The sequence below is a fragment of the Pimephales promelas genome, chromosome 20, assembly GCF_988280905.1.
Source record: "Pimephales promelas chromosome 20, fPimPro1.hap1.1, whole genome shotgun sequence".
Taxonomy (NCBI): Eukaryota; Metazoa; Chordata; class Actinopteri; order Cypriniformes; family Leuciscidae; genus Pimephales; species Pimephales promelas.
Genome location: NC_142788.1, coordinates 31,569,358 through 31,581,857, shown reverse-complemented (window position 1 = coordinate 31,581,857; position 12,500 = coordinate 31,569,358). Strand labels below are relative to the sequence as shown.

General features: G+C 38.1%; 3 protein-coding genes across 3 annotated transcripts in view; 2 read left to right on the top strand and 1 right to left on the bottom strand.

Annotated features, from left to right (window-relative positions):
- LOC120463413 (FH2 domain-containing protein 1) overlaps positions 1-2,879 on the top strand; it is a 10,860-nt gene extending 7,981 nt beyond the window's left edge. The window contains exon 12 of the mRNA XM_039652481.2: positions 146-2,879. Within this exon, the coding sequence (XP_039508415.2) occupies positions 146-1,096 (951 nt within the window). The 3' untranslated portion in view covers positions 1,097-2,879. The remainder of the gene's footprint in view (positions 1-145) is intronic.
- Positions 2,560-9,151, bottom strand: asgr1a (asialoglycoprotein receptor 1a). Its single transcript, XM_039652485.2, has 9 exons — positions 9,074-9,151; positions 7,613-7,729; positions 6,233-6,358; positions 5,903-6,007; positions 5,082-5,153; positions 4,891-4,965; positions 4,651-4,802; positions 3,348-3,457; positions 2,560-3,214 (listed from the first exon to the last, which is right to left on the bottom strand). Exons 2-9 carry the CDS (start codon positions 7,710-7,712, stop codon positions 3,061-3,063), a joined length of 894 nt encoding a protein of 297 aa, XP_039508419.2. The 5' UTR covers positions 7,713-7,729; positions 9,074-9,151; the 3' UTR covers positions 2,560-3,060.
- Positions 9,152-9,981: 830 nt separating this feature from the next.
- The window catches only part of plod3 (procollagen-lysine, 2-oxoglutarate 5-dioxygenase 3), a 12,652-nt gene continuing 10,133 nt past the window's right edge, over positions 9,982-12,500 (top strand). Inside the window, exons 1-3 of the mRNA XM_039652611.2 lie at positions 9,982-10,196; positions 10,852-10,943; positions 12,107-12,243. Of these exons, the coding sequence (XP_039508545.2) occupies positions 10,115-10,196; positions 10,852-10,943; positions 12,107-12,243 (311 nt within the window). The 5' untranslated portion in view covers positions 9,982-10,114. The remainder of the gene's footprint in view (positions 10,197-10,851; positions 10,944-12,106; positions 12,244-12,500) is intronic.

The following is a 12,500-nucleotide window of genomic DNA, read 5'->3' as shown; positions in this document are numbered from 1 at the left end:
TTAATCATGTATTTGTTTTTACATTTCTTTATGTAAATATAATTTCAAAATAATAATGACAATATTTTATTTTATTTATTTTTACGTTGTTTTTCTCTACTCTAGCGACTCGTTGTGTTGATCAGCAGGACTTCTCTTTCCTCAGGAGAACGTGGAGCGAGGGATGTGGGAGGAGTCTCGGCGCAAGCGTCTGAAGGAGTCGGAGGACAAGCGCCACTCGTGGGCGGGGCATGAGGGTGTGGGCGGAGTCTTCGGGCTGCGGTCCAATAGCGAAGCAGACGTGGAGGCGGCGTTAAAGAGGGAGGGGCTTTTGGAGCTGCTGATGACGAGTCCTCAAAGTTCACCACTGCGTTTCGGTAGCGCTCGACGATCACGCCGACAGAAGAACGCGACCTTTGACCTCTGTGGAGCAGATTTCCTTCCTCCCATACAGTCGCTCTCCATCGCACACGGCAGCATCACAACGGAGGAGCCAGAGATACAAAACAAGAGCCGTTCCACCGAGGAATCGCCGAACAACGACCAAACGCAACTCAGAAATACAGAAGTGACTCCAGTCGTGACCTCTGACCCCTCACAAATCAATTCAGAGGTGGCGAATGACGATCATAAAGCTAGAGATAACGTCAAGCGTACAAACGTGACACTAAAAACCAGCGGCGGAGCGACACAATCGATCCAAATGAGCAGCAAACGACCCGTCGGCTCTAAAAACAGACCTTCGTCTTCCGCTAAACCATCATCATCTTCATCATCATGTATGAGGAAGGTTGTTCCTCTCAGGACGCCGGCTCCCAAGCAAGCGGTTCGGCCGCCGCAGGAAAAGATGTGTCGCGCTACACTCGACCGACCTCGAACCTCAGCGCGTGATTCCACCTCAATCAAACCACTCGGCTTTGCTCGCAACACCGTGGCGTCCGCGACACGCCACGCCGTCTCCCCGGTAACCCAGCGCACAGCCGACCCGAAGCCGCCGCCGCCCAGGCTGTCGCTGACCCCTGCTGGCCGTCTGAGGAAGAGCAGCTCCGCCCATTCGGAGAACTCGCTGCTCGCTCGCGGGGCGCAGGATAAACCCGTCAGACCCGTCTGGAGGTAGAGCGAGGGGAGCAATCGGGATAATGCTAGCTTGCTATTATCATCCAATGTTCAATGTTCGGGAACATTATACTTTCAGCTCACAAACTAGCGCTCAAACGTTTTGTTTTTTTATGTATCTACCCAAGGAAGTATTTGATCAAAAATACAGTGAAAAGAGTGAAATATTATTCCAGTGTATAGCAGCGGTTTACTACGGAAGAGGATCGCGAGTTCATTCTCAAAAGTTTATTTCGACTTTTTTCTCTCGAAATACAACGACTTTATTCTCGAAATTTAATTAGTTTATTCTCAACATTTTATTTAAACTTTTTTTCTCAACAATTAACAAGATTTTTCTCAAAACAACGACTTCATTCACAAAATTTAATGAGCTTATTCTCAACATTTTTTTTTTTACTTGAAAGAGCGAATTCATTCGCAAAATTTAATTCGTTTTTTCTCGATGTTTTATATCGACTTTTTTCTTGAAATTTGACTTTTTTTCTCGAAGCAACTACTTTATAGTCGAAATTTATGTTTTTTCTTAGCATTTAATTTAAAAGTTTTTTCTCAAAATTTAACAAGATTTTTCTCACACAACGACTTTATTGTCGAAATTTAATGACTTTAATGACTCAGCATTGTATTTTCACTTTTTTTTCTCTCATTATAATGACTTTAATCTCAAGATGTTTTTATTATTATTTTTATTGCTTGGCCCTAATCCACTTCCGTAGTTTTCTATGTGACTATAGAGTAAAGTGTAATTTATTCCTGTGATCAAAGCCGAATTTATCATCATTACTCCAGTCTTCAGTGTCACATGATCCTTCACAAATCACTCTAATATGAGGATCTGATGATCAACAAACAGTTATGATTATTATCAGTGTAACTGCGATGCTTTTTATTTTCCAGGATTCAATTATGAAAGGAATATAAAGTTCAAAAGAAAAGCACTTAATTAAAATAGAATCTTTTGTAACATTATAAATGTATTTAGTGTCATTTTTGATCAATTAAATGTGTCCTTGATGAATAAAAGTATTAAGTTCTTTCATAAAAATAAAATCTTACCCCAAATGGTAGTGTAATCAGCGATCATATTTAGTGAAAATTCTTGCATATTTGTCATATTAAGTGTATCATTTTTTATTATAACATAATTTTCTCTGCATAACTGATTGATATATTGCACTAAAAAAAGAAATATACATATATTTTAAACCTGAACAAACTTTTGAGATGGACCAATTTACATGATTTTATATATATTTTATCTAAAGCAAATGTATATGTATTAATGAGCTGTCCATCTATGATGTATTTGTGGAAACGTTCTGATGCAGCATGCACATATTCTCCTTCAATAGTGCAAAATTACCGCAGTATTTACATAATTTACAGTTACAATCCACACATTACAGCATTAATGACACTGATATACAGTATCATTATTAGAATATAGTCATATAACTTCAATTAAGAAACATAACTGGATTATTTTTATTAATTGTTGCAGGAACATCAACATTTCTTTTATTTGTTCAGACGTGATTTTATTCAGAACAACTTTTGTGCATCACAGCTGTTTTGTCCTCGGATAAAAGGCAAAAACTTCCGATGTAAGATATTTAGAGCTGAATTAAAAGTTATGCATAAAATTGTGAGTTATTTTCAATTCAAGTTGAAAGTATGTGAGGAATGTGCTTAAATTACTATTTATTTATTTATTATTGTTGTTCAAATCTAGGAATTTAAATAGGTAAATCAAATAAAGATAACAAAAAATCTCCCAAAAATTTGCATAAAATCTTTCATCTTCAAAAATAAAGTATAATTTAGGGCTTCGGGTTATTTTGATGTGTTACAAGTGGATGAGGGTTAAGGGCTTTAATATCGTTAAATATGAAACTTTCACCGTTAGCATGTGTTAGCATGCACATTGCTGTGTTGTGTTGGTTTGCTGAAGTGTGTGTGTCGTCAGATGGCGGACGCGTGAGCTTTGCAGACGTAGCGGTAGCGCCGAGAGCAGTGGTCGTCGTTATACCGCCCGTCGTGGTGGAAGTGAGCGCAGTCTTCACCGCCACCCAAACCGTGATTCTTCCAGTCATCAGGCTGGCCCGGCATCCATTCACTGCACACACACACACACACACACAGGTTTTTTGTTGCTATATTTGTGAGGTCATTCCACAGGTGTAATGATTTTAATATTGTCCAAAATATTCTATCCCCCTACACTAACCCTACCCAACACACACACTCACCTCCTGACATGCACATACGGCGTCTCGTCCAGCCATTCCCACTCGCCGGTGCGGCCGTCGCTCAGACCCAGCCAGTAGAACAGCGGTCTGGTCTTGCTCACCACGAAGTTCTGCACACACACCTCTGTCTATCACTCTTTATGACTAAATGATGGGCGGTTTGCTGGTTTAGATGAGCGTCTCGTGTTGTTGGTTTAGGCCCTGTTTACACCTGTATTCAGACGAGTTTGGGTTGACCGGATCACAAGTAGACAATCCTGTTTACACCTGGTGTTTTTGTCCACTTTCAACCACTCCTGTCCTGATTTCTTCGACGGGAGGGTCTATGTACGGGCTGAGCTATTGTAATGGAACGAGCTGGTGCGATTTACCTACGAACGCGCCCACAGAGCGGCTCTAGCTTCTGCTCTGAGAGCCGCGAGATCACGCCGAGCGCTGTGAGTGTGTGTTATAAATCAGGAGTGAAGAGAGAACATTGTGCTTGGTATGTTTTTCATCCTCAAAACAAGCGGAAATCTTCGGTCTCTCTCTTGAATCCACACTGAGTGAGTTAAACTGCAGTTCCTCCACTGGCCACGAGAGGCGCTGCAGAAGAGATTCACTCCTATAGACTAATTTTGCCCTTCATGACGACTGTGACGGGGGTGAATATTTTTATAACTCATCCGTTTAAATTATAATTAGCCTTAAAGTTGTGCGTAATTAAGGGTGTGGCCTCTTGAGTGACAGGTGGGTTGCCGCTGATGTCACTGCTAGCCATTTAACTGCTGTCTGTTAGCGTCGCGTCACCTCAGCTAATCCGCCTCGCTGCACATTTACGCTTATCTGGGAGTGACGCTCTGCCAAGATGGCGATGCCGGCTCCGCCCACTTTGGGCTTCAAACTATTCTTTAGAAACACTACGAGTGACGTCACGCACACTGCACTTTTTTTTTACAGTCTATGCTTCAAACCAAACTTGGGTCTTCAGCCAACAAAGTTTAAATCCCGTCAGGTCAGTCAGTGGTCTTTTAGTGGCTGATTGAAAACATTTGACCACATGAACATTTACAAATTTACAATATGAAAGCAATCTGATCGTATGCTTCTCCAATATCTCTGGAAGTGGTCGAAAGTGGACAAGCTCAAATCATTTTAGACCCCATTTTTTAATTAGCGTCCCTCACTTGTGACTCGATCAACCAAAACACATTTTAATAACAGCGGTAAACGAGGCCAATGTTGTGTGTCTGGTTTAGTTGTATTAGTTGAGTTGTGTGTCTGATGTTGGTTGTGTAGTTGTACAGTACTGATCCGCTCTGACCTTCTCCTGTTTGCTTTTTATGATGAGTAACTTTGCTCTTTTCTTCTCACACTCGTCTCTGGCCGCGTCCCACGGCATCCCGTCTTCAGAGAAGAAATAACAGTCTGTGGAGAAGAGAGCCCATCCGCCAGGACAGCACAGCTCCTGCGTGCCTACACACACACACACACACACACACACACAGATCAGATACTGTAAGAGATCGATCTACAGCAGCACAAACACTACAGCATCACTTACTGTTGCTTATGAACTTGTCAATGTGGCATTTTAGATCCGAAACCTGGTCACGGAGAGCCTGTGCTGAATCAGACACTACACACACACACACACACACACACACACACACACACTCTTAAGATCTGCAGTGGATTTCATTGAATTTCAAGTGTTTTGTCTTCTGTATGTGTACGTGTGTGTGTGGCACTTACTATCATTAATCGTTGTTTGCATCGTCTTCTGGTCGAAGTCCAGCTGGCTGATGTCTAAATGCATTTTATGTCCTGAACACACACACACACACACACATTAGACTATAAGAGTGTGTGTGTGTGTGTGTGTGTGTGTGGGGGGGGGTGTTATAATAATTAATAATTTTTAAAATACTCAGGGGTGTTTCCATGTCTATTTTTTTACCATATTAAAGGGTTAGTTCACCCAAAGGTTACTCGCTCAGTATTGGCCGGCTCCTGCATTAGCATCACAGGTATATGTCTTGACTCGTGGTGCTCATGTGATCAGCGTCGGCCAATAGTGAGCCGGCATTCTGACGTACAACGGCGTCGGAGAACGACGTGGAAGCAGAGATTGTTGAATAAAGTAGTTATTTTGGGTGTTTTCGCGCTCAAAAAGTATTCTGGTCGCTTTGTAACATTAATGTTGAACCATTGGAGTCACATGGACTATTTTATCAATGTCTTTCCTACCTTTCTGGGCCTTAAAAAGTTGCAATGATGTTGCTGCATGTGGCGTCTAGATCTTATATCTTGCAAAAATATCTTATAATTTGTGTTGTGAAGATGATCGAAAGTCTTACGGGTTTGGAACGACATGAGGGTGAATAATTACAGACAGAATTTGAAAGTTCTGGGTGAACTAAACCTTAAAAAACGTTTTAAACGTTTAGAAAAATTCAAAACTCACGTTTCCATAACTTAATCAGATTTTTTTTTTTTTGTTAGCTGAGAGTGTGGGTGGATTATGTTTATTTTTTAATTTTGCTAAAAGATTACGAAGATTAGGCTAACATTACCGTATTTCTCCAGAATGTTTGCTCTGGAAATGATGCTCAGGAGCGTTTCTGTCAGATTCTTCACGTTTGTCTCGGTCGTCGAGAACTTCCGATCAAACTTCATGTCTAACAAAACACGTGTGAAAACCATTAAAAGTCATTATGTTTTATTGATAACTCCAGTCTGCTAGTTCTCTGGAAAATAAACATGGTGTTTAAACTTATAGGATATGCTTCACATTCTTTTTACGTTTTTGCCTTAATAAATTAAGCCGATTATTAAGGAATTAATGAGAAAAATAACGTGTTGTCTGTATAATATCACATTATGTTTGAGTGTGTGTTACTCACGGCTCACAGATACTATAACGATCAGCACCAGAAGCATCAGAGCCGTTACACTGATGATGGCAGCGAACACACGCCACCGCCAGCGACCGGTAGAGGGCGCTGCAACAAACCTGGGCACAGACGAGTCTAACACACACACACGCGGTTTGAAATGTTTGAAATCGCTGATGTTTCTGACGTCACAAACGACCTTGTAACCAATCAGATCAACGTGTGATCGTCAAGCTGTGGATCTCTGGGTGAGTGAGTGAGTTGAGGCTCATTTGCATATAGAACCGCGCATGCTAAATAGATAAGATAAATTGATTGTCAACCTATTTTCACTCACATGTTATTACTACTAAATCATTAGTCATTTAATCATTTACTATTTTCCTACATTACTCCCTCTCATATTATGATATGCTTCTCTTTATGCATAATTATTTCCAACTCTTCTTAATGTGTAGCTATCCTAACTGCCCTGTGCCTGTTTTTTTAAATTTCTAATTTATTATGTAATAGAGATCTAACCTTTCAGTGTATGATATTGTCGTATTATACTGGCATGAGTGGTTGTATCTCAATAAACAGAGTAGCCTATCAACAACAACAACAAAAAATCGAATTATTGGTATCGGAAAAAGTGGTCTCGCTGCATCCCTAATGAAGTCATTATCATAGTAAAACTAACAAAGTTTTTTGTATTTAAAAACAAAAAATATTGTACACTTTTGCAGCTATGAAACTTTGTGTTATATAACCTTTGCATTACATTTCATATAAGCAGATAACACTGTAATGCAACGACTGGGGAGGGTGTGACAAACATTTGGCATCTTTCTATATACAGGGTAAGATTAGTGTGTTTAAAAATAGTTTCTTGTACCTATTATTTCAATAATTATAATTGGAATTATTATTGGAACTGTGTGTGTGTAATGTGTGCTGTGATGGTGTCAAACATTGAGGTTAAAGGTCAGAAGAGGTTAAACAGCTGTATAAACTACTGCCAGTGTGTGTGTGTGGCAGAGGAGTGCTTGAGAAACACACACACATACGTTTGTTTGTTTGTTTGTGGGGTCTTTCCATTGACTCACACTGTACAAGAAGGTCCCATTAGTTGATGCATTAACTAACAATGAGAAATACATTTGTTTATTAATCTTTGTTAACATTCATTGTTAAATTACAACTGTTCTTTAGTTCACGTGAGCTCAGATACATTAAATAATATTGACAGATACAAATTATGATTTTAACATTAACTTAGATTACCAAGTGTTTTTCATTGTTATAACTAGTTAACTAATGCAACCTTATTGTAAAGTGTTTTATGATATTTTCTTTCACAGAAACCTTTATATATATGAATTAAAACATTTTGATGTGTTCTCATACCTTTCCTCCAGAACTCGGTGTCGTCACTGGAGTCTGGGTTCTCCGGCTCGTCTGTATACTGGTTTGCCGCAGAGACAGAGTCTGATGTAACGACCCTCATGATCAGTGAGTCTTGACCTGCAAAAACACACAACATTAGTTATTCGTCTAAATGATTCCGGTTCACACACGCAGAAGTGACAAAAAATTCTCTATTATGAATTTTTAAGGCCAGAGAAGTTGTTTGTTGAGGTCAACTTGTAAAGAAAGACTTTTTGGGTCAAAACACTGTAAAAAAATATTGATGGTTTAACTTAAACAAGTAAGTAACCTGGTTGCCTTAAAATTTTAAGTTCATTGAACTGGAAAAAGTGAGTTAATACAATGAAGGAGATTAATTTAACCATCAGAAACTCAAAATTATATGTTATCTGAACTAAATAAATTATTATAAAGTTGATTTGACAAAAGAAAATATGTTGTGATAACAAATCTTGAAAATATTTTTTACAGTGAAAAGAGTTTTTTTGTTCTCCTTTGACATGCACATTATTACAGCCAAATATAAATATTTATATTTGTCTGTAATAATGTGCATGTGTGCATATTTAATGACAACTATCAGTACATTCAAAATATGAGACACATTCCATCTAAGCCACTTTCCCGTAAGCTTGTGTTCTTTGAACTCAGTCAAGAGGTCAATCTGTTCAGAATCAGATCCTCTCGAGGTCAAATCTTTTGCTTTGGTCAGAATTCAGCAAACTTGAACTTTGATTTGCAGCAAAAGATGACGCATGTTTCCGGTCTCATGTGTTCATGTGTGTTTGTTCATGGACATCAGTTTAGGCCCTATGTATAGTTCGCTTTCCACACATATAACGCTTTTCAGTTTTTCATTATACCACTGGGCTTCATAAGTAGATCAGAAGAAAAATAGAGTTTAAAAAAAACAAAACAATTTACACAAAAATACAATCAATTATCCCCAATAAAGGTTTTGATACGCACATAAACTCTGTTAAAATACTTTTTAAACACAGCGGAAGAATAAATAAAAGGAAATTCGCATTTAATCACTCCTATACTAACATATTAAGAATGATTTAGACTTTCAGTGAAAATTTCATTTATAATCCAGTAAATGAAACATGAACTTTATTAACATCCAAAGAATCGCAAAAGTTACACTTGAACCACAAACAGCCAGAAATAAGATGAGGAAGAAATGGGTATAAAATAGAGGAAGTTATGAAATACTTTAACTAAACATCATAAAAACACAATTTTCATGATATGCCCCTGATTGGTTTCACCGATGTGATGTGAAATCAGTGTTTCTCACTCTAAGTTAGTCTAGACCGTGAATAGTTTCACTAAATTAATCTGTTAGAGTGAGTCATTCAGGTTACTCTAACATTATTAATAATTCATAAGATGCTCAAGGATTTCCCTTGACAATAGATGTTAATTTCCTCTTACCTCTTGCATTAGAAATGAGATCCTGATGTGTGTGTGTGAGAGTGTGTGTGTGAGTGTACTTTGAGCTTGATGAAGTGAATGAATATTTACTTTGTGCATGTGGAGTACAAACAGGAGCTCCAATCACAGTATTTGTCCAGCTGACCTCAACTCAAGATTTAAATATATATAGAGATGGTTGTAAAAATCTCTTTTACAAGGTTTCACGGGTCTATTGGTGAGCACATATTGGCTTATGATAGTGCCACCAAAAGCTCATTGAATAGTAATGTCAACATAACTTTTCTCTAATTTCATAGTTTTCATGAATTTAATATTTTCTTTTAAATTGTTGAAAATAGTCATAATAAAGAATAAGTGAATGTGTCCAAACTATTTATCAAATGTGTAGGCCCTATCTTTAAATCGTTGAGCTGATAACTAAATAAACAACTGATAAAGAGAGGTTATCACGTAAATGTAAACACTATATTTATATACACTATATATATATATATATATATATATATATATATATAGTGTATATAAATATAGTGATAAAGAGTGATAAAGAGAGGTTATCTGATATACTGATAAAGAGAGGTTATCACGTAAATGAAAAACCCTATATTTATATACACAATATAGTGTATATAAATATAGTGTTTACATTTACGTGATGACCTCTCTTTATCAGTTGTTTATTATATATATATATAGGATTTACATATATTTTTAGAAACACCCGTTAAGATATTCCTAAAACGTGGCACTCCTCCCTCAATATCTCTTTTTGTAGCCGAAGGGGTTGGTTTTTTTTAGGAGAATCACGCTCCATTTGTCTGACTCTGATTGGTCGAACGCCATTTTCTTCTTTCTTCCTATTGGCTGCTTGTCTGTCCGTCAATGTCTACTCCGCGATCATTGGCTGTCCGTGCGGAAACCAGGCGGATTCTTCATGTTGACGCTGAAATTCCTGCCTCCCGTCCGCGAATTTCGGGAGAGTTCTGCACCGAATCGGCGTGAAAACCGAACTGAACCCGAGCGAAACAAGCTAGCGCGATGACTGCGGTTCGCGTGACCCTGATCCTGTTTCTGGGCTCCATTCAGCTCTGCCGACCCGAGCCGCGGTCCGGGAAACCCAGTAAGAACCGTTAAATGATTCTCTGTCAGTCTTACATTTAAATGTCCAGTCAGATTTGCATCTGAATGTAACCGCCGATCCGAATCTCAATCTCAGCGTAAACAGACCAAAACCACATCATATATTACAAAAGGTCATTATGTGAACTATTGTTTGCGTCAAAAACAGCTACTTTTGTTGTGAAAATGTGGCAAATTTATATTAAATCTACTGTCATCACAAAGAAGTGACTCAAAATGACAAAAACAAAGCCTCTCACACTGTTTAATTACGTGCTACTATCAGTAACTGTGGTGTTTTGGTTGAAACTGTGTTGTTTACCATGGTAAATTTGTTGATGGTGACTCAAACATTCATAAAACTGAAGCAAAATGTATGAATATAAGTTACACATGAAAAGGTCCTTCAGAAGCTTCTAGATCCTGAAGCTGCTACAGAAGACACTGGTTTGAGTTCCTCATGGCTTTCACATCATTAATGAACAACTGTTGAACTAATGAACTCTTTTCTACAGATGTTTGAGTTGGTTATCTCTGTCTGAATCACTCGGGCTTGAAGGAATCGACATCAGGCAATAGAATCTCCAGGACTCAGAATGACTCAGTGATGCATTACAGTATAATAACTGTGTGTGTGTGTGTGTGTGTGTGTTCAGGTGAGGTGTTGGTCATCACCGCAGCCACAGAAGTGACCGACGGGTACCTGAGGTTCATGCGGACCGTCCGACAGTTCAACTACACCGTCCAGGTGCTGATTCAACACACACTTCTCAAAGTAGACGAGCGCTCGAAAGTCTGAAATAATTATTATTTAAAAAATGTTTTAAAATAGTTTCTTGCATTAATTTAATAAAAATGCAGTAAATAGTGAAATATTATTATTATGTAAATCATCTGTTTTCTGATTTATGTTAATGATTTATGTTTCGGAAGTCTCTTCTGCTCATCAAGGCTGCAATTATAATCAAAAATACCAGAAAAACTGTGAAATATTTTTACAATGTAAATCATCGGTTTTCTATGTGAATGTGCAGTAAAGTGTAATTTATTCCTGTGATCAAAGCTGAATTTATCATCATTACTCCAGTCTTCAGTGTCATCTTCAGAAATCACTCTAATATGAGGATCTGATGATCAACAAACATTTATTTTTGACAGAAAATACTTTATTTCATAAACGACACATTAAACTGATCAAAAGTGACAGTAAAGAAGACATTTATAATGTTACAAAAGATTCTGTTTCAAATAAATGCTGATCTTTTGAACTATTCATCAAAGATCCTGAAAAATAAGATGCATCACAGTTACACTGATAATAATCATAAATGTTTCTTGATCATCAGATCCTCATATTAGAGTGATTTCTGAAGGATCATGTGACACTGAAGACTGGAGTAATGATGATAAATTCAGCTTTGATCACAGGAATAAATTACACTTTACTGCACATTCACATAGAAAACCGATGATTTACATTGTAAAAATATTTCACAGTTTTTATGGTATTTTTGATCGAATAAATGCAGCCTTGATGAGACTTCAGAAACATAAAAAATCATTATTATTCCAAACATTAGTAGATGTACAAACACTAGGGCTGCAACTAACGCTAATTTTGTTCGATTAATCGGATAAAAATTTTATTTAGCTTTTAAGTTTATAAATAAATAAATATGTATTTATGAGTAAAAGTGTACTTTAAAAAGTCCAAAAGCCACACATTGAGTTTTAATAATATCAATATTTGCATTGCTATTAATGATAATTGCATGATAATCATGATTGGCTTATTTCGACCAATCACCAGTAAACGCTCCCCGTGACGCAAACTGATCGACTAATCCATAATGACATCCGTTGAGAATGATTTTCATAATCGCTGATTGTCGTGTGTGTGTGTGTGTGCAGGTCCTGGGTCTGGGCGAGCAGTGGCGGGGGGGCGATGTTGCTCGGACCGTCGGTGGAGGCCAGAAGGTTCGATGGCTGAAGAATGAACTGGAGAAACACAAAGACAAACGCAACACTGTCATCATGTTCGTGGACAGGTGTGTTCACGTCACACACAATAAACACAATGCCATGGCCTCATTTCTCTCCTTGCTGATGTGTAACTCGATTACCAACACATTGACGCGCTTCACCCCTGAGTGTGAGGATTCGTTTGTGCCCGAGTGTTTCTTTATGATGTAGCTTCGCCCGTGATGACGATCCTGGAGATAAAGTAGACGTGTTTATTCATTGGTTATGCATGTTTTTGTAGTTGAGCTCCCTAGAGTTATCGTCCTCTTGACCTGATTGTTGT

Excerpts from the sequence above, each read along its gene's own strand:
- asgr1a (XM_039652485.2), bottom strand. The coding sequence starts at position 7,712 with ATGAGGGTCGTTACATCAGACTCTGTCTCTGCGGCAAACCAGTATACA. Across the intron at positions 5,154-5,902 it reads AAACATTCTGGAGAAATACG|GACATAAAATGCATTTAGAC; the intron begins GTAATGTTAGCC and ends GTGTGTGTTCAG. Across the intron at positions 4,966-5,081 it reads GCAAACAACGATTAATGATA|TGTCTGATTCAGCACAGGCT; the intron begins GTAAGTGCCACA and ends GTGTGTGTGTAG.